Source organism: Grus americana, chromosome 20 (assembly GCF_028858705.1).
Source record: "Grus americana isolate bGruAme1 chromosome 20, bGruAme1.mat, whole genome shotgun sequence".
In the NCBI taxonomy this organism is placed as follows: Eukaryota; Metazoa; Chordata; class Aves; order Gruiformes; family Gruidae; genus Grus; species Grus americana.
Genome location: NC_072871.1, coordinates 5,196,688 through 5,220,348, shown reverse-complemented (window position 1 = coordinate 5,220,348; position 23,661 = coordinate 5,196,688). Strand labels below are relative to the sequence as shown.

Sequence of the window (23,661 nt, the reverse complement as noted above, 5' to 3'; positions counted from 1 at the left end):
GCTACTGAATATAATAATTCCTCTGTTGCCAGAGGAAACTGAGTAGAGGAGGTGAGTTGTAAGCAAGATGAAAATATTCTCTGCGAGCTGTGTGTGAATGAAGCTTATGCAGTAGTGGTCTTCGCTGCCGTTGAGAGAGGAGCAACGTGTCTTGCCTGCAGATCTGTTGCTGAGAGGTAGCACCCTGCAAACCAAAGGGGATCTGGTCTTGCTGTCAGTTATGCTGATGTCAGGAACTTGGGTTCTGCTACTAAAAAAGCTGAATCTTCCTCCTCCTCTTTGCTCAGGAAATATTACTAATGGGAGATGGATGTGGTTCTGTGGCACATGGGGAGAAAAAGATGATTTGGCACCATTTGCTACAAATCTGCAAATTTAGGCAAGACAAAGCAGATTGTAACCTTCAGTGTTAGTATATATCTTTTTAGTGTATAGCAAGCTACATGTGCTTTGTTGTAAAAGCATCTATTTCTTGGATGCTGGAGAAGAGCCTAAATTGTGTAGAAAATGAAAATAAATTCCTGAAATTGGAAAATAAAATAGGCACAATGAGAACACAACTGAAGATAGGGGTCCTTTGCCAGAAGAGGTTAAGTGATTTTTATATTTTTTGTAAATTCTCAGGGGAAGGGGCTAAATAAAAATGAAGCAATGTGTAAGATAAAGTTGCACTGTATTTAATATGAATCATTCCTGGGTTTTATATTAATTTTCTTTGATCTTGGTGAAGAAATCTAATTCAGTGTTTGTTACTTTGTATTACAGGCTTTATTTATTTTTCTTTTAAGACATGTCACTGACTTATTTATGCATGTTTCATATCACAGTATTATTTTTTTTTGTGCTACATTTTCACATCATTCCATACTTTGTGTAGTGTCTTGAAACAACAGAGGGGCCTGGGATGCAGACTGAAGATGGTGACAATGACAGGAAGATGCAGAACAGTCAGATTTCTGAGAGGGTCAGCCAGGTAGGACCCCACTCTGGGTACATTATGTTACAGTACTCTTTTCTCTGCATGCCTTTCAAAAGTCTTATGTTGTTAGAACACAAAGTCTTTTGCAAACAAGGCATACTTTTCTTGGTATTTGATTTTGCTTTCAACTAATTGTTATCTTAAAGAGTTTCTGAAAGCTTTTTCCTATATTTTTCTGCTGCTAGGGTTTTGCAGTCAAGATAGCTTTCATTCTGGTCCTTGTTTTCTCTTGTTTGAGTATGCATAATCTTCCTCAATGGGGATGACAAAAATTGCCCTGAAATTGTGTTTCTTCACATACATACAGACTGATCTTCAGTCTCCATTGCAGTCAGGCCTGTAGTACAAAGTGTATAAGATTCACTTGATGCTATGATTGAGGAAAAAATACTGTAGATCCTTCTTCAGGGTTGAAATACTTGATGTCTTGGTAATCTGTTGACTAAGTTTTCATATGTACAGGAATCTGACATCCTCTTATTCTATTATTCAAAAGCAATGTAATATAAAGCATCATGGAATCATAAAATAATTCAGGTTGCAAGAGACCTTAGAGGATAATAGAGTGCAATTAAAGTTGAACCTTTCTGGTTTAAGAATTACAACATGCTAAGATATGACACAAAACAGGGCATTTTGGTTAGTAGTGTTCAAGAATAATGATGTTCTGTTCTTTGAAATTTGTAATTTCTGTGTTTTTCTGTTTACTAGGTATGCTTTCAAGTATCTTTGGATTTTCCTTCTGAGGTGGATAAACAGGTCAGTGATGTATTGTAAAGGTTCTCTTGACCCTTAAACATCTTAATCTCTCGCTGCTGATGTCTATTGATGGGAATTGTATTGAAATGAGCCCAGTCTAAATTCTCATGTAATCGATACAGAAGACTTTCATTTATTTAAATGACGGTTGCATTCCTGTAGACATTTCCTGGGACATGTCTGCGGTTTTTCATACAAAAAGTTGGCAGTTTGTAACTACTTCAATTTGAGTCCTGTCCTGGCCATCAGGGCTTGCATCTGGAGATCCCAGGACAGAATTTGGTACTGTAAAGACAAATGATTTGAAGGTGAACTAATAAAAAGTTAGCTGTGATCTGCAGGCAGCATTCCAGAAGTTTCATACCTCTTTGTCGATGAAGACCTTCAGGGAAATCTACTTACTACTTACTAAACAACTGATCACTATGAATCATATGAAATAGATGTTAATTAGGTTTTCTATTAATAAATAGTAAGTGAAATGTCTGTGGATGCTTCTTAATGTAGATAAAGAGCGTCAAGAATTACAAAACCTGATTACAAAAAGATTACAGCCCTTAATTTAATAGAACATTACATACCTGTGTAATAAGAAAATGTTTGCAATTTTTTAACAGATAACTCCATCAGGCTATTCAGAGAGTTTCTACAAAGATAGACGTTACAGGAGTCCAAATAAGCCTGAGTTTGAACATGATACAACTGGTGAACACTTTGGCAGAATAGGAATGAGTGAACATGAAACGGAAGAGAACTTGCTCACATCTCTTTTAAGAGAAAATAGAACATCTGTACTGGAATCTACGTAAGTATGAGGGATATGCACTGCTTTTGACAGTATTTCTATTTGAGAAGAGAATAAAGTAATTTTGCTAAAGTGAATTTAGATAATGGCACTGTCTAATTTACCTGAGAGATTGGCAAGGCGCCTTCAGAGCCATTTCAGTCTATCATGCAATTAAGTAATTAGGAAACATACTATCAGTAGAAATCCTTATGAAAAACCCATTACAAGAAAAAAACTCTCCAAAGTTCCTGATATACGGAGCTTTACTGTAGGGACTGATTGTTTTCAGGGTGGAGGAATTGAAGTTACAGTGAGTGTTTTTCAGGGTTAGTTTTGAGTGGACATTACTGTACCTTTGTGGCCTTTGCCATTTCACCTGAACCGCTTGGGCAGAGGTTTGCTCTGGGTCGGCAGTTTGGGGAGTCTGGTCCCGTGTGCTGCAGTTGACTAATGGGTTATTGCAGTGTAACCACGTGTAGGACTCTACTGAGAGGAACCATGTTGTAAGTACTTGGGTCATTTTTCATGCAGAAGAAAATACTTGTGTGACTAAATCTGTATAAGCCCTAGTGTAACATGTTTTTCAAGTGTGTGAGTGTTACACTATGGTTTGATCAATTCCCAGCAGAAATGCTCATTTCCATAGGAAGTGGACAATACCAAGCAAGAAAAGGGCCTGTAGAAAAAGCACACCCTGACTAGTTTTGTTTTCCCCAATTTCATGCTTACACTGCTTAATCTCCTGGTTAAAAACTGAACTAGAGCTTTGCTGGAGATCATTTTCGTTTTCCTTTCCTAGTTCTCACTACACTGTGATGACTATGTACAGTATTATGGGACTTTTTTCACTGCCCGTCAGTGTCCTTCAGCTAGCCGTAGTGGTTTCTGGAGGGTAATGGCAATGACCTTTCATACACATTGTGCTCAGCAATGCTGGTAGCAGAATGTCCTGTCAAATCCTGTTTTCTGTGTTCAGCATGCACTGCATTGACTTTACTCAAGCAATTCTATATTTTTACATTACTATTTAAAACTCTCCAACAGGCATAAATGGTCTTAAGTTGTCAAAGCACTAGTTAGTGGTAAATGCATAAAATGCATAAATGGTAAAAGAAATACTACACTCTTAGAAGATGAATAGATAACATTGCTTTATTTGTTAACTTTACTTAAAAGTCTGCTAATGAGTGATTCCAGCACCATCATCTTTATCACTCTAGTGTGTAATCTTTTCTATATTCACATATAAATAGCCAGATTGACTGGTGATGAGCCTGTTCTTTGCATAACAATTCTCACTAATGACATTAGATACCAGAGAAAGACATAAAAAGCCGAGTTAGCTTTTACCATTTCCAATGCTGGCTATACAAATGCAGGTGTTTTAAATGCTGGTTTAGATGTTTAGTGGCACAGACAGCTCTCTGTTGGATGCATGAAATCATCTGTAGAATTTGAGGGCTTGCTTATGCTTTAAATGTCTCTTATTTGGCTTCAGTTTCACTTGAAATAATGCTTTCCAAACTGTTGTCCATGGACCACTAGTTATCTGTGGGGCAGTTTGGTGGTCTGTAGGGAGCTGGTTTTGCAGGACTGTGGCTGCTTTCTCAGTTTCCATCTTCCCGTTTACAGTAGAAATACATGAAGGGACAGATTTTTCAGAAAAACTCAACATCTAGAGGCTCCTGTGTTTTTGGTAGAATTTTATTTTTAAGGTAGTTAAATCAGAGAGTAAACTTTTTTGAAAATCCACTCCTATTTCTTATATTGCTATGTTATGTTAGGAATTGATTTAGTTACCAAAGGCTTAGTATCTGTTAATGAATGAGGAAAGGGGCAATAGAGCATATATGGTCATAAATAGGAGAAAAGCATTGCTGAAATAATTTATGATATAATTCATGTTGTGAAAAGGTTTCAAAAACTCTGGTCGTTAGTGAGCAACTCATTAGTGAGTAAACAGAATCTCCTGGGAATTTCAAATATGTCAAGACATTGCCAAAGTGTTTCTTAGGACATATTCTTGTTTGCTTAAATAAAAATCAAAATTCATGCCTTTTCTTTCCTCCTTCCTGAGAATAGCAGACAAGAACAAATGAAAATGGTAAATGAACTGTTAGATCCTCTGAACACAACTGAGCAAGACTGTTCAAGTGAAGATATAGAGAAAAAGGATGAAAAAGATCTTAGGCAAATGATTATTCAACTAAGAGCTGAACTCAAACATTTCAAGCAGGTCAATAAATTCTTAAAGCAGCAAGTAGAATTGAAATCAACTTTTGATGGGAAAGAGAAGCTTTATCCAGATGCAATGCCACAGATTAATAAGGATATTGAGTTGTTGAAAGTGGAATTGAAAGATGCAGCTACACAAACAATGACATTAGAGAGTAATGTCATGAGATTCAAACATGAAGGCAAAAAAGGAGCCTCAGAAGAAAAGCCAAAATATTCAAGATTAAATGCAGAAAGAGAACATCAGCAAGAAAATGTGTATAAGAAGGGTGAACAACATGAAAGACTTATTTTTACAAGGAGAACAAATGAAGTAAGTTTATTTAAGATTCTCTTTTTGGTACTTAGGGAATAGATGTGTAAAAGAGAAAAATATGTTTCATTTCTAATATTAAATCTTGCTTTTGTGTAATTTTTAGAATTAGAAAAAAGAGATGTAAGCCAAATATATTTTAGATAATTGTTCTTAATGTTCGGAGCTTTTCATCGCGTACTTCAGTGTGCTTTAGAACATTAATTAATTGAATTTCAATCCTCACTGGGACCAGATACTAGTAAATATTATAGCTTTTGGAAAAAGAAATAGTTCATAGCATAATGGCCTGATTCTGTACTACCTTATATCTCTGCATAGATGTTCGTAATGTGCAGAACCAGAGCATTCTGAACTGATAGCTTATTAAGTCTAAATGGCAAATGCATTCTAGAAAATTGAAGACTTGCATTATGTCTGAGAGCGTGCTGGTGAAGAGTTGATGGTAGATTTCAACAAACTGGAATTTTAATTTTAGGCTTTTATTAACATCTTATCATTGTGTCTTGCTTTTAGAGAAGTATGACCAATAGTACTCTATAAAACTGTGGGGGCAGTTCTTCCTATTTGTTTGGAACCTAAACGCACAGAATCTGTTTTGTGAGTACAGCCATAATTTTGCTTGTGCCAGATGAGTTTTCAAGCCTTTTGTATGCAGGCAGTCTGTGATCCCAAAGAAAGAGGTGGGAAAACAGTGTCTACTAAAGAGTCCATGTGTATTGTTTCAGTAGCAGTTACAGAAATGAAGTTGAAAACACTTTGAAGATCTTGGCTCTTGCAGAGCAGACAAAGGAAAGTATTGCCTTTGATTTTGTGCACTGCTAATAGAGGATGTTGTAGCACCTTCTGCAAAGAATGGTTTCCACGCCTTGCGTGATCAAGAGATTTCTGTGAGCTAGCAATTGGGAATGAGTCATTTTTATTCTGGCTTGTTCTTGTTGGATTCATTTTTCTGAAGGAAGGGGCTTGTAAACCAAGAGATGTTGATAAGACTTTGTTCTGTACAGGCATAAACATTTCAGTATAGTTTGGGATCTTAAGGAAAAGATTTTGGCATGCGCGCTTAGTCCCTGGCAAACACCCTAGAAAATTCGTATCGGTCTTAGCAATAGGTTATGATACCTCCAAAAAATCAAAACCTGAGTAACTCAGAAAAACTATGACTTGTTTCACCGAACAATTTACATGTAATCAAAATCTATCAGAGTATCTTCAGGTACATTGTTAGGCTTTTAAGCTTTCCTTATTGGCAGTAAATTTTCTACCTTTAAAAAAAAATGAGGAGGAAGTAGGATCATAATGGAAATATTCCTGGGCTACTGTTAATGTTCTTAGTCTATTAGGTGTTTGGTCAGTCATGTTTGGCAGATTGGCTGCTGTGATAGCTGTTCCACATCTTTGGGATGCCTTGGCTAGCCTGAGACAGAAAGGGGTGGATGTGCTTTCCCATCGGGGTGTGTGGGTGCTATCCAGGGCAGCCACTCCAGGGACACATGGAGAGGTGAGGGCAGGGGGGGAGTCAGGAAGAGTAGAGATGGGTAGCAGAGGGGGAAGGAGTCTGATGACCTATTAATGAAGACCTGCTTGTGATCGCTTGCTGAAGGACACTAATGATGTCTTTGAGTTGCTGGTCTTACTTCTCAGGAGTGAAGGACAATCTCTCTGAGGGCAATAAAGGCCTGTCTGCCCTCCACAGGGCATACCTAGAGTTCTTTCTGCAGTGATCTTTTTTTCAGGTTCCTGTTTTCATGGAGGTTCAGTGTTATACTGTTTTGATTCATCATTTTCCAAGTTCCTCTCTAGTTTAATCAGTTGCAACCTCAATGCAATCCCTGAGTCAATTGCTTTAAAAGCTTTCTTGTTTGGACTAATGCAGTATATCTTTTGCTTCTGAATAGCTTTTATAAATAATTTCCTGTAGCCAGCTGAACTGGACTTCGGGTAATCTGGGTGACGTATATGTCTGTGCAGAGCCCTGAGACAGCTAGAAATTGTTCGACGTTATTAGTGCAGTTTAGTAAAACTAGCAGGAAGTTCATCCTGCCTGGATTTATTTTTCAGCCTCCAAATGATATTGTATTCATGTATGTACAAAAGGAATTGAGTATGCCATTAGGAAAATGGAACTTGCTTTTTATTATTTTAAATTGTGTAAGGACTATAATTGCTAAGAAATGAACGTGGAAAGGTATTTCAGAATACATTGGGTGGTAAAGAAATTACAGGACTTATGACACTGGTGGAGCAAATGAACAGCAAAAAAAATAAACTAAATCCATCTGAACATGCCATTATTGATTTTTATTATTATTACATGCAATTCCATAACTCTCATCAACATATAGCATGTTTTTATCTTTTTGGAGATAGCACTATTTTATGCTCTGTGGTTTAAACAAGGACACATTATTTTTATGCAGTCTTCAAAAGGTGAGAGGCTAAAATGTAGTGACTTAAGAAATGTAACTTCTCCCCCAACTGCAATGATGGAATGTCTGTTACAGTAGGAAACGGGAATCCTGTGGAAGCAATTTATAGAGTGTATGGGTGAAGAAGCTATTCTTGTTCCTAAAGAATTTCTCTAAGGCAGAATAAATTTCCTCTGTGGCTGATGCAAAGCTATGTTGATTTGCTCAAAGGTATGAAAGAAGGCTGGTACAAAGTAGGGCCTGTTGGACGGAGGCAAAAGGAAGAAAGGAAAATATGTTCAGGAATTTATGAAAAATTAGGAGGATCCTCAATTTAAAAAAAAAAAAAAAGAAAATATTTAAGGGAAGATTTAAGGGAAGCAGTTACTAGGCTGTCAGACACTTATGATATAAATTCAGAGACTGGGAAGTAGCAGTTAGATCGGTTTGGGTGAGAAACTATTTTCCTAGGGCATACACAAATTCAGGGTTAACTAATACACCTGCTGATTAAAAGCCTTTGCTTTTAATGGTGAATTTGCTGTCTCACTTCATGAATTGGAAGCCGGTGTGGCTGTGGATGCACGAGCAGCACTTATAGAAAATTGAACCAGTGGGATAGGTTTTTTTCTCTCTAAATGTTTGTTTTCCACGTTGCAAGGGTATTGCAATCTTATTTTCAAAAACTATTTAATGTGACAGCTTACTGATCTTACTGGAAAATTTTTATTTTTCCTGGAATATTTTGTTTATACATCCTTTACTTGACTGTTACATGTGAGCTACCGGCTCCCTGTTTTATTCCGTGCCTTTGTCAGACTGATGCTGCTTACCTGCCCAAGAAATCCCGTCTGCCCATTCTCATAAAATCATCCAGACCATTAAGAAATGTGCCTTTGAATTCCTGCGTGCAGAAGTCAGATTCAAAACTACAGCGTCATACCAGGGTACCTTATGAAGGTCTGAAAGCACAGGAAGTACAAAACAAACAATTTCAGCCACAAACAAATGGAGAGTTGTTATTGAATGAGTCAGTAACTGAAAACCTTCAAGAAGAGCCTGCACAGGAAGGCGCATCAGTGAGAGGTAAATAAAGAGCAGACATAATGACTTGTAATGCTGCTTGAAATAGTGGCTTCTTTTCTTGTAGTAGAAAGTAAAACCAGATCATTTTAACGTATGTACAATGCTGCTTAATCTGAAGATTTTCCTGGGTAGGCAAATACAGATCTTGAGAAACACTTTTTTTTTTTCCTTTTATCATTGCCGCTAGAATGTAAACAAGGATGGACTGGAAAGTGCTTTGTATACATGGCATAAAGTATATGTATAATAAATGACAGTTTCACAGGGTGCCCACATATGCACACATATATATCAATGTTTAGGTAAATGAAAAATTTCCTTTCTAGGATGCCAAGTCTAATGAAAACTGTCTGTAATGGGGACAGGAGAGTATAAAAATACTATATTTGTTTATGCTGCATAAATAAGTTTTTCCAATATTCCACTGATCCAAGTCATCTGTGTCTGTTTCCAGTGTGGCTGGGTTAATTTAAACTCAGCTGTTGACAAAGTATCTGGATCAGTGAAGTATGACGAATGTGAGGCAAAGAACAATGGGTATTATATAGAGGTTTGGAGTGGTAAAAAAAAAACAAAAACAAACCAAAAAAATCCCCACTTAGCAGTTAGATTAAAAACTGAGTAGAGGTATAAGGTATAGGTGGAGGAGAGAGGAGGTGTAAATATAAGAAATAAGATTCAGTCAAGTAGCAAGTGAGCTGCTGTCAAACACGGAGGTTGCAGAGGCTTTGTTGTTAATGATAACGTTATTGTGGTAAGGGACAGATGTGGCACAACTTTATTGTAAATACTCATGTTGGTGGGACTTTAGCAATTAATGTTGGTAGGTGCAAAATCTGTGGAGAATTCTGAGAAGGGCAGTACTTTTGAACTGGATCCTGAAGTGAAGCAGAACCTATTAGGACTGCAGTCCTGTGATTTCCTTTCCACACTGATTTCTTTACCCTGGATAACAGTAGTACTGCACACTTAGTAATTGTGAGACTTGATGCAGTGGGAGATTGCAGAAGATTAGTTTATGATCAATGCTTATATTGGAGAAACTTTTTAGCCTTTTCTCTAAACTTAACATAAAGCATTTAAAAAGGCACTAAAAATTTATTAACTGCTACATTACGAAGGGGACTTGCAAACGTTTATCTTCAGTTGGTGGTAGGAAGCCTTTGCAATTCACATTCTTAGTAGTTATCCTTATAAGTAGTTCAAGTATTTTAAAAATATGCACAAACACTATGTCATAGGACCAGTAATGTTTGTATTACATTTTCAATAGCTGTTCTTCCTCAGATGATTTTCCTGTTCCAAATTGCCAGAAAACCACGTTTGGATTTGTGGGGTGGTTTTGGGGTTTTTTTTTAACTATCCACACTTAATTTTTTTTCAGTCACTTACTGACTTCTGTTTTTCCTTGCCCCCCCTATTCTCCAGTTGACTCATTGCTCAAACTGGATAATAGTGAGGTCCAGGTGGAGTTGCAAGGTGTTGATCTGGGTACAGGGGACAAGAATGAACATGTGACGGACAAAAATCAACAAAACTATCAAGGTAGAGCATTTATATGGTATACTAAAAAAAAAAGAAATTTTAAAACTCTGGTTTCTTCTGAATTATGCAAAATTGGAAATTACTGCAGATAATTGTCTCCCTTGCCATTATTTGTGGGTTTAAAATCTCATTTTCTTAGCTAGTATGGATTAATTGCTCTACGAGTCTAAGTTGGGCTTTTAAGGGTTATGCTTTCAGAAGGGCCACAGGGATTTAGGAGTCTCATTTCCAGTAAAAATAATGAGTTGTATGCCTAACTCTGATCTCTATTGCTAGTGTCCTCACTTCTGAACTCTTCTTTGAATTAAATGTTTGTTACTTATTGCTTCTGCATCTAGTTATGAACTATTGGAATGAAGCAATTGAATGATAGACTTTTGCTTATCTGAATTATTTGAAGGCATTCAACTAGGTTGAAGCCTAATGGAATTGTTTAATGAAAATGTAAATAGGCTTAATACTGTGCATTGCGTGTTTCTGCATCATCCATTAGTCTTTTTCAGGAGGGCTTGAATAACCTGGTGAACATGTTGTGTATAGAGTACAGAGGATATGGCCAATTTTGTACTCCTTCGTCACATCATTAATTTTATTTGTATAAGTAGTTCCATTGAAGCCGGTCAGTTGGTTTGCAGGATTGTGCTCTCTGTGTGCCCTTTGTGTGTGTGGACACGTAAATGCACAGAAAGCTTATTAGTTCTCCTTTAAAGGGAAGCGTTTGATTAAAAACTACAACCAGTATTCTCATCAGAAATATTTCTTCCCTAATATCTGGTTTTATTTCCTGCTTTTGTTATCTGGAATGTTTGCATGAAATCAGGGTTGCAGAGTTTAAGAGTTCATCTAGTACCTGGGGTTTTGTCCATCTCAGTCCGCAACCTTACTTGAGATCTATGTTCCTGCAGCACCCGACTGGTAGAGAAGGAGGAGAAGCTAATGAACTTGTGTTGCATTCTCGTACCCAATGTGTCGTCTTGAATTCCTACACGGGCATTTTCTTGGAAGCATTTCTGTCCTGTGATTCTGTCATGACATACATAATGGTGTGCAGCACTACGTGTACTGCAGAGAACATCATCGAGCCTTAATTTCAAATATGTTGATGTCCCAGTATTGCAGCTTAATTTTTTTCTGGCTTTTAGATTATAATTTGTTTTTATTCTCTTGTGCTTGGGCTTGACTTGGTCCTTCATGTACTGCTGCCTCCTCTGCCCCTGAGATTTTGTACTGATTTAGAGCTTGAACCTGGGCATTCGAATTCTCCATTTGAAAGTATTAAGACCTCTGCAAGATCAATGAATGACTCCCAAAAGGGAGGTTCTAATTCGTAGTGCTCTTTTGCAGAACTAATAGAAGAGGAAAATTTAATTTACTGGTAACCAGAAAGTAACCATTTTCTTAGATACTTACACATACAGCCCTCAACATACACAGAACTATAAACATAGAATATATGTGGGAATATATAGCTTTATTGGTCTGAATCTGGGGTGATTGCATTACTTAGGAATGGCAAAGTCAGCTAAGGGATGTGCTGTGCATGCCAAATGAGTGCCAGTAAAGCCTTTAACACTGAACATTTTTATGGATTTTGTTTAGAACACATTTTAAAAAGAAGTTATTAAAGCCCCCTTTTCAAATTTTACTATTTTGTTGATAATCTTTTTAAAATTCCACTGACTTTATGCTCCAATTGGTTTTCTATAGATTTTTGAAGTGAGGAGAAAAAGAATATTTAATTAGAAGTTTAAGGAAGAACCATTTAAAGTCATAGAGTCTACTTTTAAATCTCAGAGTGTACTTTTAAATCTCAGTGCCTTATGGTTGAGGTTATCATCTTTGTGGCTGGAAGTGACTGGGCTTCACTGGTATCTGCATATAGCAAAAGTAATGTTCAGTCATTTGGGAAGAAAAAGCCGGGTGTATTTAGAGTATTGTTTATTTGAAAGGTGATAAAGGGTTTGAAATATTTGATGTGCAAGTTGAATTAATGAGCAAATCATAGAAAGAGGTCAAAGGTCCACACCTAATATTGTATAGTTTGCAATTATTCTGCATTTTTATTCTGTTATTAAAGTAAATGAATTCATTCTAGTGCTGTTAAGAACAGAATGTCAGATAAAGAAATATTAATATTCACGCACAAGCCTCCTGTTTTTCAGAAATGCAAAATCATCATAACATTAGCAACGGGAATATTCAGCATTCATTAAAAGAGATAAATGAAGAGTTTTATTCCATGGAACATGAGGATATTGACTCAGCCACCGCATATTCAGGTTCCAAGTGCCTGCATTCCCTCAAATTGAGTGTAACAAGTACAGATGCACTTGATGACTGTGAAGTCATAGATGATATAGAAGAATTGAAACAAAGAATTAAGTCTATGAAGTCTGAGCTTGAAAAGTACAAAATGTTCGTGTTTCATTTACAGACCTCTGACCACCTTTTATCAAGTGGTATTTCCAATATAGTTTTGAGTGACACAGTCCTGCCCATGGAAGGACATGTTACACAAGTGCAAGATACAGCCGTGCAAGAAATCAAAACGTTTTCTAGTGTACCGCAGCTGATGGCTTACGAGATACACACTGAAAATAGTAATGCAGAGTCTTCAAAAGCACCTGATACACGGACAGCACAAAACCTTAAGGAACTACTATCAGCAAATGAGGCAGAACTTGAAAAAGAGCCAATTGCAAATATGCATCTTGATGAAGTGTATCATCTTCAGAACAAACTGAGGGAAACATCAGCATCCAAGTGAGTAAAGCTATTACTGTTTCAGTTTCCTTTTTGTAAACAGCAATACCAAATAACATAGGAAGGTAATATGAAGATAATTTTATTCACATATGAGTGTGTTGTTATAGTAAAGACTAAATTCCACTAACATTAACATAAAGCAACGGAAACGTTTAGTTAAAAGGTGCTTTGAAGTACAAACCAGTATTTCTCTTACAACAGAACTGCTCCTGATAAGCTCCTATCATCCTCTGTAATGGTTCTGTTGCAGAAACCTTGTCTTTCCCCACACCTCAGGTCCACCACGCTTTGCTGCAAGACATCCTCTCTCGAGCAAAGTCAGATCTCCTCAGGTTCCTCTGTACAAGCTGACCTTTGTAATCAAAGGGTTACAGGTTTGATCACTCAGGGCTTTTTTTTTTTCCAGGTGACAAGTGTAAGAAAATGGAACATCCCATTTAAGATAGAAGTGTTTCCATGGGCAATTGGCTGACAGATTCATGCTAGCCCTTCTGTTTGTGTGACCACACTTTATGTATAAAATAAGAAGTTTATGCTTTAGTTATAATTTATTTTGCATTTGTGTGCCGTAATGCCTTCCTTCAAAGGATGTGAAAGTAGATATATATAGAAATTAACGAATGAAATTTTACAGCATAAGCTCATAAGCTGGAAAATCGTTTATGGGGGACTGGAAAGTATCAGTCTTGGTTTTTGTAGGATAAGACTGGAGGCAGCATTTTGGCTAGCTTGTATACAAATCACAGACATAAAATGGGGTCCCATAAGACCAAACCTTTTTTAATTTCCACTGGCCCTCTTCCTCCTCCCCCCCCCCCCCAATATTGTTGTTGTCCTGAGAGCCTACAGAATGACAGGAAGTATAAAAGAGAAAAGTATTCAGCCTGTTGGCTTTCTTCTGAATGCTGGAGTAGAAATATTTGGAGACACTGAGCAACCACCAGCATGGACTATTGTATATCTCTTAGTATTACTAGCATAAAATACAGTCGTGCTACATAGTACGTATAAATTTACATACCTTGAAAATAGACCTCATCCATTTTACAAAGGAAGATCTAACTGTGTAAATTAAGGAATGAGGCAGTATGGATCGCTGTAAAGGTTTTATGGCCACTGTCTAGGACAACTGCATGAGTCACAAGTGACAGACCCCAAAATGAGTTATGCATCTCTTCCTATACAAATGACAATAAAAATTCTGTAACACCCCTCACTGTCATAGATTTTGTTTATGCCCTGTATATTGTTTGATTCTCTGCAACTTTTCGGATCCTCTCCCTTTTTCTCTCCACTAATGTATGATTCTGTAGAAAGAAATCTATCTGTGGTACAGACAGTGGCAGTATAAAGGGGATGTCTATATTTGCAAGTATAGAATAAATTCAATTGATCTGAGTTGAAATTTATATCCTGACTTGGAGACTACAGGAGCTGGGACAGTACAGTGGTTGTCATGGTCATGTCTCTGGTAATAAACATAGACACGTGCAGAATTTTCAGACTGCGTGAAACCATCAGCTCAGAAAGTCCAATATTGTGCTCCTGGCAGGAAATACATAAAGTTTCAGAAGAAGGGACAGCTCCATCTGTTCTGCCATAGTGAATTAAAAAAAAAAAAAAACAAAAAACAAAAAACAAGAAAAAAACCAACCAGTCAGGAAAAATATATGTATTCTTAAAAATTCTTTTCATATATTCACTCTTATTTACTTTAATTTGGCACCTTTGCATGCTATCCAGGTTATTTCCAAGCAGGCAAACGAGTCATCACTTTAGTTTCTGCCCATCTTATAAATGAAGCAGTTAAATTGTGGGTTATTATCCTTCACTTATGCCCATAAATACAAAACTCAACAGTTAGAGACAATACATTTCTCATTGTGGTTGTAAAAGCATTTTAAAAGAAAATTGAGTCACATAAAATCATAGCTTAGGAATATAAGTTTAATTCACTTTATATTTAAATGTTATTTATGGTCAGAAAATTACTTTAAAGATAATTTCATTTTCTCAGATATGATTCATTAGTTCATTCACAAGCTCGAGAACTCTCCTTTCAACACCAACAAATTAAAGAGATCCGCAGTGGTTGTGTCGCTTACCATCAACATCTGACGAGCCTTATTAAAGCTTTTGAGGAACTGCTTCAAGCCAGTGATGTAGATTATTATGTTGCTGAAGGCTTCCGCGAACAACTGAATCAAAGTGTGCTGTTGTTTGAGAAGCTAGAAAGGAAATTCCTGTATGGTAAGTAGCAGTATTTTGTGCTTGTGTTCTGAGATATATTAACATTCTCAAAATTTGATGTTTGATTTTTTTTTTTCTTTTTAGTGAAAAGGAAGCCTTACTTTCTCTTCTTTGCTTTTAAATGATTTATAGGTAGGACTGTCTTGGAAGATAAAATTTTAGTGCTCCAACAAGACTGGATTTTACTTTTGTAGTTGTCCTCTGTATTGACACCTTCCATTTTGAGTTGTTTATCTTAGCACATGCATATTTTAACTGTTCAAAATATAGTGGTTATAGTTTTGCAAAAGTTTAGTTACAAGTAGCTTTCAGGATTTTCTATTTCAGGAAGCAGCCCAGCTGACTTTGTTGAGCCTAAGCACCAGGCATCTCCATTGAAGGGTTCTCATGGGCGTGGTTCACAGTTGGTTTTTAACGCAATCTATGTTTAACTAAAAAGAAAAAATTGCAGGTTCCTGAAGTTTCTCACCTAAAGTGCAGTCGCTTGCAAGAAGGGTAAATGCAGTGCTGAGATCTGGGCTGTGCTTTTAGAGTGAAAGAAGAGATTATCTTATAGTAGTCTATCTAGGCAATTTTCTATGGCCAATGCCTTTAAAGAAACTGCAAGGAGTCCTGCATTGGACAGTTGAAAGATAATACCATGCTGATTTGCACATTATTGATATTCCTGGGATTTAAATTGTATGCAGGTGTAAAATCATCTGTCACTGGATGCACCAAGAAAAAGAGCTATAGACTTTATGGAGAAACCCACCCAAATGGTGCACATAGAAAATTAAAATAAGGGAGGAGAAAGGGAAAATCTATTTGGTTAGAAGGCAGAGGAGAATAATTACTTTCAGAATTTGGGTAGCTCATGGATTTAAGAGACTGTGGTATTGCAAATCAGTGTGTATTTGAGGGTTTCTGTGGGGCATACTAGTAGAACAAGAGCCTCCTGAGCAGGGGTCCTAGGAGAAGTCAACCAGAGAAGTGTTGCCCTGCTGTTAGAGAAAGCCGAATGGAGTGTACACCCAGGAAAGGACACTATCATGCGTACGTACCAGTTTTAATTATCAGTGATAACTGGCATATTGTCTGAAAAATGGGAGCTTACACATCTGAAAATGCTCTTGTCCTTTGGCTGTTTATCCCAGTTCTCCCACCTATTGTTTGGCAAAGCATTAAGTTGGAAAGGCAAAACCTTAAACGTCTAAGAAAGGGGACCATATCAGGAGATGTATTATTTCTGACATTTCTAATTATTTACCTAAGAGACCTACATCTTGCTTCCGAATAGTCTAGTTGGTTAAGAAAAGCACGCTATCTTTCATCACAGAGAGCTAAAATGCAACCATGTTTTGGAAAATGAGCATCAAATTGACGGTTGTTAGCTGAAGGAAGAGTTTGTTGTGCATATTGCCTTCAGTCCTCAGTTTGAAGAAAGCTAGTGACAAAGGGATGCTAACATGAGTGAAATTCAGCAAGAAAGACCTTTGCCTTGCAACAAGTTTTGCTCTTTCAGACCCAAACAACTAGGAGTACTTCCACAGATGCCAGCTGCAAAGCTGACACTGTAAGCAAAACACTTGAGGTGGCCTGAAATAGGGCCCCTGACCCCTACGTCTTACTGAAATTGGCTCTAGAAGATCACTTGTTCAGAAACATTCAGGGCCCGGCCATACAATGATCTGTATTCTGCCTCTCATTAAAGATAGCGGCAGCATGTTGCAGTTTCGATTGCTCGTATAAAGGAGTTGTATACGAGAAAAAGGTATTATGGCTAGTGTGTCATAGCAATGTAATAAAAGATTGAGTGTATTCAATGATTTCAGTGGCTACAGAGATTCCTTGCATTACAAATAAGAAGACTGTGTAGTGAATAAACATTAAATGCCTTTAAAAAAAATCCCCAAACCAACAGATGGTATCCTATATACTATGAAAAGTCACTGACAACCGAGACAATTCAATATATCTAACACAATGGTGTTGCATTGAATCACACATTAAAATAAAATGATGTTTGTAGGGTTATAAAGAACATCCAGCGTACTAAGAATTGACTGTAAAGAAGAAGCATAAACAACCGTCTGTCTCTGCATTTCCATCCTGACCTTCAGTTCATTCCCCTGAAATTTCAGCTGTGCAACTGTTGCCTGCCACTTTTGCTTAATTGCACAAAAATTTTAAAATATGGGGAGCCAAGGTGACACCACGAAACTCTTATTTCTTTATTCAAATTAGCATCTGAGGCCAGGTCTCTTGCACTGAATCGTGCTTGTGCTCACACACTATACCTCTGAGAATATTGCAGGCAAAATCCTGTGTATGCCCTTTTATTAAGGATAACTGGTTAGCCTGACTGTGGGTGGAAAAAATCCAAGTGAGATGTAATTGTTTTTATATAATTTTTATTGAAGAAGTAATGGCATGTACCTCTAATCCTTTTGCCATACAGCACAATATTTTACATCTGTATGCTAACTAAAACATCAAGGCTGTAAAATCTGGCACCTGTGGTATCTAGTAATTTTTTTTGAACTCAGAGAAAGCTATTGCTTTGTTGCTGGGCTATAAATAATTTAGCTCATGTACAGCATTTGATGCTAATACACAGTGTGTTAAGTATCTGTTGACTTCTCTAATTACTCATTAAATTACCATTCTATATTTAAATAGTTTGAGATGGAGGGGGAAGAAAGTATAATTCTCAATATCTGTTTTTAATCAGATATTTCTGCTTTGCAGGGGAATCAATAGGTACAGAAGTTACTATACTTTATGAATTAGCTCAAAGGTAAGAGTGCAATCGAATGTTTATCAAACATACGGTTGTTTGATAAGTTGATAAGGATGTTCCATGTTTTGTAGCACAACTTCCACTGTTTTGCTTTTGGGGAGAGCTTTGCTTATGTTGCCTGTTTTGTTAATATCCATTTTTTTAGTAAAATATCCATAGAAAGCAAGCTAAGGCTTTTTTTCCCACTTCTCAGCAAACAGCTGAGATACTGAGAGGAAGCCTTGTGCTACCAGGATTGTTCCTTTCATGAACAAACAAAATGTGCCATAATACACTGTTGTGTGTTCAGCTTTATCCTAATTGCAGCTGCTAGGAGGGATAGTCAGCTACCTTTCTGTTTCCATGACCTTGGGGGCTAGCTCAGGATCACTGAACCACAGTGCTGTTGAACTTCATTCTCAAAACACCCTTCTGCTGAAGGTGAAGAGAGCAGGTGTTGTTATGCTGCATATGTTGGGTTTGTGCCAGCCTGGGATTCTTCTGTGCTACAGAAATCCTCGGCTGCCTGTTCAAGGCAGCTTGAGGTCCCCTTAACGCAAAGGTGACTACCTAGAGCTGGAGCCTGAACACGCGGCTGGAGGTCTGTTGATTATTCCTGCTGACTTCAGGGAGGTCTGAATTTCAGTCTTGATAAATACCTCTGATCTGTAGTGTTTGGTCATGTTCTGTCGCATAAATTCACTTGCTTTACCTGTGTCCTGTAAATTTGACACTGTACTCTCTGTCGTGCTTCCAAAGCAATAACATAGTTTTTATATTTTAAAACATTTTGTTTGGCACAAAAGGGATAACGAGAAGAACACCACAATGTACCAGCAACTGCAGGATGAATCACCTGTACCATCTGCTCTTCATAGCTTGTCTGACTTTGATTTGTCAGAAAAGTCGTCTCTTGGATCACCTGAGCACAGGCATGACCTGGAAGGACAGCATGGCACACTGGTGCTTCTGCCAAACAGGTTTCCCCCAGGTAATATTTTCCCACTGAAGATTCGCTAGATATTGGGAAAATGTGATAAATAAGACACAAGGGAACTAATTAAGAAATAATGAAGAATGTTTGTCTGCTTCAGCTTTCCAGTATCTTGCATAATCATTGCAATTTCGGTAATAAGGCGTACAGAGATGACAACGATTTGAACTACCTCCTGTTTGAAACAAAATTAACTATGATATTTTGTGTCTTTGTTGTTTTAGACTATCATCTTTTACAGTACTCCAGACGGTCTTTAAATAGACAAGTTATAAGGGGAAAATAGACAATTGTCAAGAGATTATTACATTGAAAAAGAGAGATTTTCTAATTTTATAAAAGCCAGTGTTGTGTTTCCTTGAGAATTGTAAGTGCTGCATAATTAATAAGTGGTGTCATGTTTGACCTGGATAGTTTCACTAAGCACAAGTGATGCTTGCAGTAGTTTGTTATAGGCAGCGATGAAAATTTAATAGCTGAGATAGCACGTACTGTTCAGGAGAAAAATATTGCAGAGTAAACCGGGAGAGTATGACATGGATAAACTGACAAAGAAGATAGTGACAGTTAGAACAGATAAGTTCCTGAGTAAAGCTGAAACTTACAGCCAATGGAAGAAAAATTGTAGAATGGCAAAGCAAGAAGGAAAAGGTACGGTAATGAAACTTGATAGAACAGATTTATTTATTATGGTATGCATTGTGCAAGTCAAAGTCAAATTTATATCTGAGTTACTCTGGTAAGCTTCCTGTTGTTATAAGGAAAAATGTATACTATTGGTGTGTTGAGCCTGAATGTGAAGCTGCACTGCAGAGCTTTGGGTTCATTTCCCAGTATGGGAAACATTTTAACTAGGTAAAATTGTTATCTACTACAGTTTTGTAGGAAGAAGAAATTTAAAGAGCCTTAAAACTGGATCACTGTTTAAGTTAAAATGTAGAGTAGGAGTTTTCACTGACTGCACAGTTTGGGCACTATATGGAAAAAGACTGTTGTGGAGTCAGGTATTTAATGTCTGCCATTTTGAACAGCTCTGTATCATTTTTTAGTATTAACACACATTAGATTTGACAGGACTACATAGTGTAAAGGAATACAATCATTCAGTCTAAATGAGAAGTGGTCTCTTGGTTTATTTAGAGTTATTAATGGAGCATCTTCAGGAAATTAGAATCCTGAGACAACGTTTAGAATACTCCATAAAAACTAATGAGAGACTGAGGAAGCAGCTTGAGAGACAAGTAACAGACAAGGAACTAGATCAAGGTAAGAATTTATTTCATGACAAATTAAATCCACCTTTCCTGTTTAAAGCAGGAGGGATTGAATACTGCTGGAAATGTTTTGTGTGCTTTTTTGAATAAACCCCACCCCTTTACAGTTGGAAAATGATGTGCTTTTCTCTGAGTACTGCTGCATCTTGAGCAGACACAGCTTTTCCACGCTGCCTGAAGTGTGCCATAAATACAGATCTAACGTGCCTCTTCCTTGAGTCCATTGCTTGAAGTGTATCCAGTACTGATGTGCAAATATTTTATGGGATACAGGTACACCACACGGCCTCAAACCTACAATTGTGCATATTGCTAAGAGAACAGGACTCCCAGGTAGTTTTATGACATTCGATGATGCTGTGCTTGAATTTCGTACAGAGAATTGAAAGACCCTTCTAGTTCTGTTATCAACAAACAGCCTGCCTTTTTTTTTTTTTTTTTGTGCCTATGGGATATCATTATTGTTGTAATGGTCTTGGATTTTAGGATGTCATCCTTTTCTAATTCCCTGCATGTCCAGCCCTGGGCAGCTGCAGGAGAGGAAGCCCGTTTTATCAACATAATTTGACTGGGGCCTGCAGTGTGAATAGAGGAGGAGGTGGTTGGCTCTAAATTACATTGCTGCTATTGATCCAAAGTAGGGATGCTGTGGAATTAGCTTTCCTATCCCCACTCCGTGCGTACCTGGGATGGTCAGTACAGCAACCACTGCTAACAGGACTGTCGAAGGTGCCTTCTCTGGAATGACTGCTTTAAAGCCAGCTTGTGTTTACGTACAGGGACAAAATATCTGTAAGACGGAGCCTAGGCCGTGGTGTTCAGCTTGTCATTTGAATTGATTGGTGTGATAAATGTGCTCTACACAAAATGACATCGTAAGTTTTTAATGAGAAATACCTGACAGAAACTGATGGAAATTTTAACATAGAGTTGGTTTTCATGCCAGACTCTTAATACTGAAATACTAAAAATAGGTATGCAAATTCAGAGTCACTGCTCTCTGTTGCTAGTGTTCAGCATCTTTGAAAGCCACACTCTGTGGTGTGTTTAAAACTTTTCACAAGAGGGTAGCCAGGCTTTCACTAAGGATGCCTTTGTAGCATCTTTTCAAGCACACCGTACCTTGCATACTTTCCTACCCTCTACTCTGTTCTTACTCTCCTTCCCACATTTCCCCCCACAGGACAATTGATTAATATGCAATATTACTCAGAGTGGAAGCATGCAATAAATACATACATACTTTCCTTTTACTCAAGTTCACTAATAATGACATTAGATTCATTATGTTTTACATCATCCCCGTGATCCATTTCTGTTGTTGTTTAAATGGAGACTACCTGCAAATGGCAGTTTGCTTTCAGGAATAACTTACAGTGATGGAAAGGTGTATAAAAAGCATCTATTTCATTCATGAAGTATTTATGTTGCTGGAAAGGCATACTGTTCTCGTGAAATAACCACACTGAAACACTTCCAACTCTTTTACAGCTTCATAAAGATTCTGGCAAGGGCATCCATTAATGCAGTGAAAGTATATTTTCTTTATAAACTGTCTTATGCCTTCCATCTGTCTTCTTGTTGCCTTAGCACATCTACCAATGCATGGAGGAGAAATTTCGAAAAGAAAGGAAAGAAACAGCTCACTGTTAGAACAGCTCCTTTTTGTTACTACGTTCTTGCCGTGCTTCCCGTTTCTCTCTGTTTTGAAAATCTCTTTCATGTTATCAGATGTGCGTGTTCTCTCTTTTAGTAATGACGCTTTTTTTCCTAATAGATGGGCTTGTTTTGACTTTCAGTGTAAAAAGAAGTTCCTAAGTGAAGCTGAAGCAGATTTTAGCTTTGGGACATAATAATTCAAAGCAATTTTTTCACTTTTAACTTAATATCCTCAGTTTGTTTTCCTTTAAAAAAGAAAACCAAGTTGTAACATACTTAATTGTTGATGAAAGCCTGTTACATTCATGCAATACTGAGTTGTTCGTTCAACCAAAGTTAATGCACAGAATTATTCTTGTCTGATAAATATTATATGGATGTATATATACACACATCTGCCCGCTATTTTTGCCATGCTATTTTTAATATTTAGATTCTCTAAGTATTTAAATGCCTCTGGGCTTCTAGTATTCTATAAATGACTCAAGTGCTGGTAATGACTACATCGTTACTATAAAGCTGAGGTTTGCAGTGCAAGTAGAACTAAAATAATTGCTTCAATCATTTCAAATGTTAGGCTTCAAAATAAAATCAAAGGTTTAATTTTGAGTTTCCTAGGTTTCAAATGTTATTAATGACAGTTAACATTAAAAGGGGGTTTTGTTTCCTTTTTTTAACCCATAAGTAACTAATGTATCTGCTCAGACTTACCTTCAGCTTTAGTATGCCATTATTTTGCTTTACCTAGGAATGACTATTTCCTTCCTCTTTGCTGTGATTTTCAATAGTGCCTGTCTTTCAGTGTTTCCTTTGAAACCTTCAAGGCATGCTTCCTTAGCACTCACTTTTTCAGCACAAAACATAATGAAAACTCAAGTGTATTGCAATTGTAGGCCCTGATGCGCCACTTTACTCTGGTTAGATGGACCTTTGCATCTATGGAGAGCGTAATTGATGTCAGCAGGGCTCTGCACAGAAGTAGTAGTCTCAGTAGTGGGTCAAATTGCAGGATTGTGGCCTTATTACCACTGGCTCTACATTATCCCTTATTATGTAAGATAACTAATAGTTATATTCTAAAGCCTTTCAGTAGAACTGTGATAGCATAACTTTTCAAATAGGATAAAGCTGGGTGATAGGCAATAAATTAAATTAGAATCAAGATGAGACCATCAAGCCTTGCCACTTCAAGTTGAATTGCTTTGTTAAAATCTGAAAGGAAAAAGCCTTTTGAGTTCACATAGCTACCTCAACTCTTTAACATATAGATAGTAAAATGCCATTAGTGCCAGGCTTCTAGAGCCTTTGAGTCTTTCAGTAACGACAAGAGGTGCGTATCATGGCACACTACATCCCAGTTAGGTAGTGGGTAAAAGCTTCAATTGGGATTACAATAAAATGAGATTACTCAGAGGAAGTGCAGCACATCAAATTGAATTGAACTGCCAGAGCTGAAAGGCATCCTCCTCATACATTCAGCTAATTTTTTTGCCAGCTGGTTATTTCTCTATTAACCAAATAGTTGACACGCATGTACTTATCTCATGCTTTAAAGCGTAAGAGATACTGGGATAACCAATCAACTGAAAAATACTTTTAATAGTAATGTTAATTCCAGTGGGTCCTGAAGTGTTTTACTGACTATTAGCAGGTTATAAAGGGCAATAACAATTACTTGACTTGCATTTCAGAGGCAGCCACCTTGAGAGTGGAATGTGGCACTTTTCAGACTGCACTGTAACACTACACATCGCTGTGGGACGAGTAGTATAAATACAGTACATTATGAGGATTACCTAGGCTGGAATTTGACTGACTGGATACACTATTTAGCACTTACATTCA

General features: G+C 37.3%; 1 protein-coding gene across 9 annotated transcripts in view; it reads left to right on the top strand.

Annotated features, from left to right (window-relative positions):
• CDK5RAP2 (CDK5 regulatory subunit associated protein 2) overlaps positions 1-23,661 on the top strand; it is an 82,515-nt gene that overhangs the window by 42,113 nt on the left and 16,741 nt on the right. For all 9 annotated transcript variants that reach the window (XM_054848577.1, XM_054848572.1, XM_054848578.1 and 6 more), the window contains 11 exons: positions 878-973; positions 1,691-1,738; positions 2,356-2,543; positions 4,608-5,073; positions 8,300-8,567; positions 9,996-10,112; positions 12,275-12,875; positions 14,896-15,128; positions 17,859-17,907; positions 18,696-18,880; positions 20,024-20,149. In XM_054848577.1, coding sequence (XP_054704552.1) covers positions 878-973; positions 1,691-1,738; positions 2,356-2,543; positions 4,608-5,073; positions 8,300-8,567; positions 9,996-10,112; positions 12,275-12,875; positions 14,896-15,128; positions 17,859-17,907; positions 18,696-18,880; positions 20,024-20,149 — 2,377 coding nt within the window. The remainder of the gene's footprint in view (positions 1-877; positions 974-1,690; positions 1,739-2,355; positions 2,544-4,607; positions 5,074-8,299; positions 8,568-9,995; positions 10,113-12,274; positions 12,876-14,895; positions 15,129-17,858; positions 17,908-18,695; positions 18,881-20,023; positions 20,150-23,661) is intronic.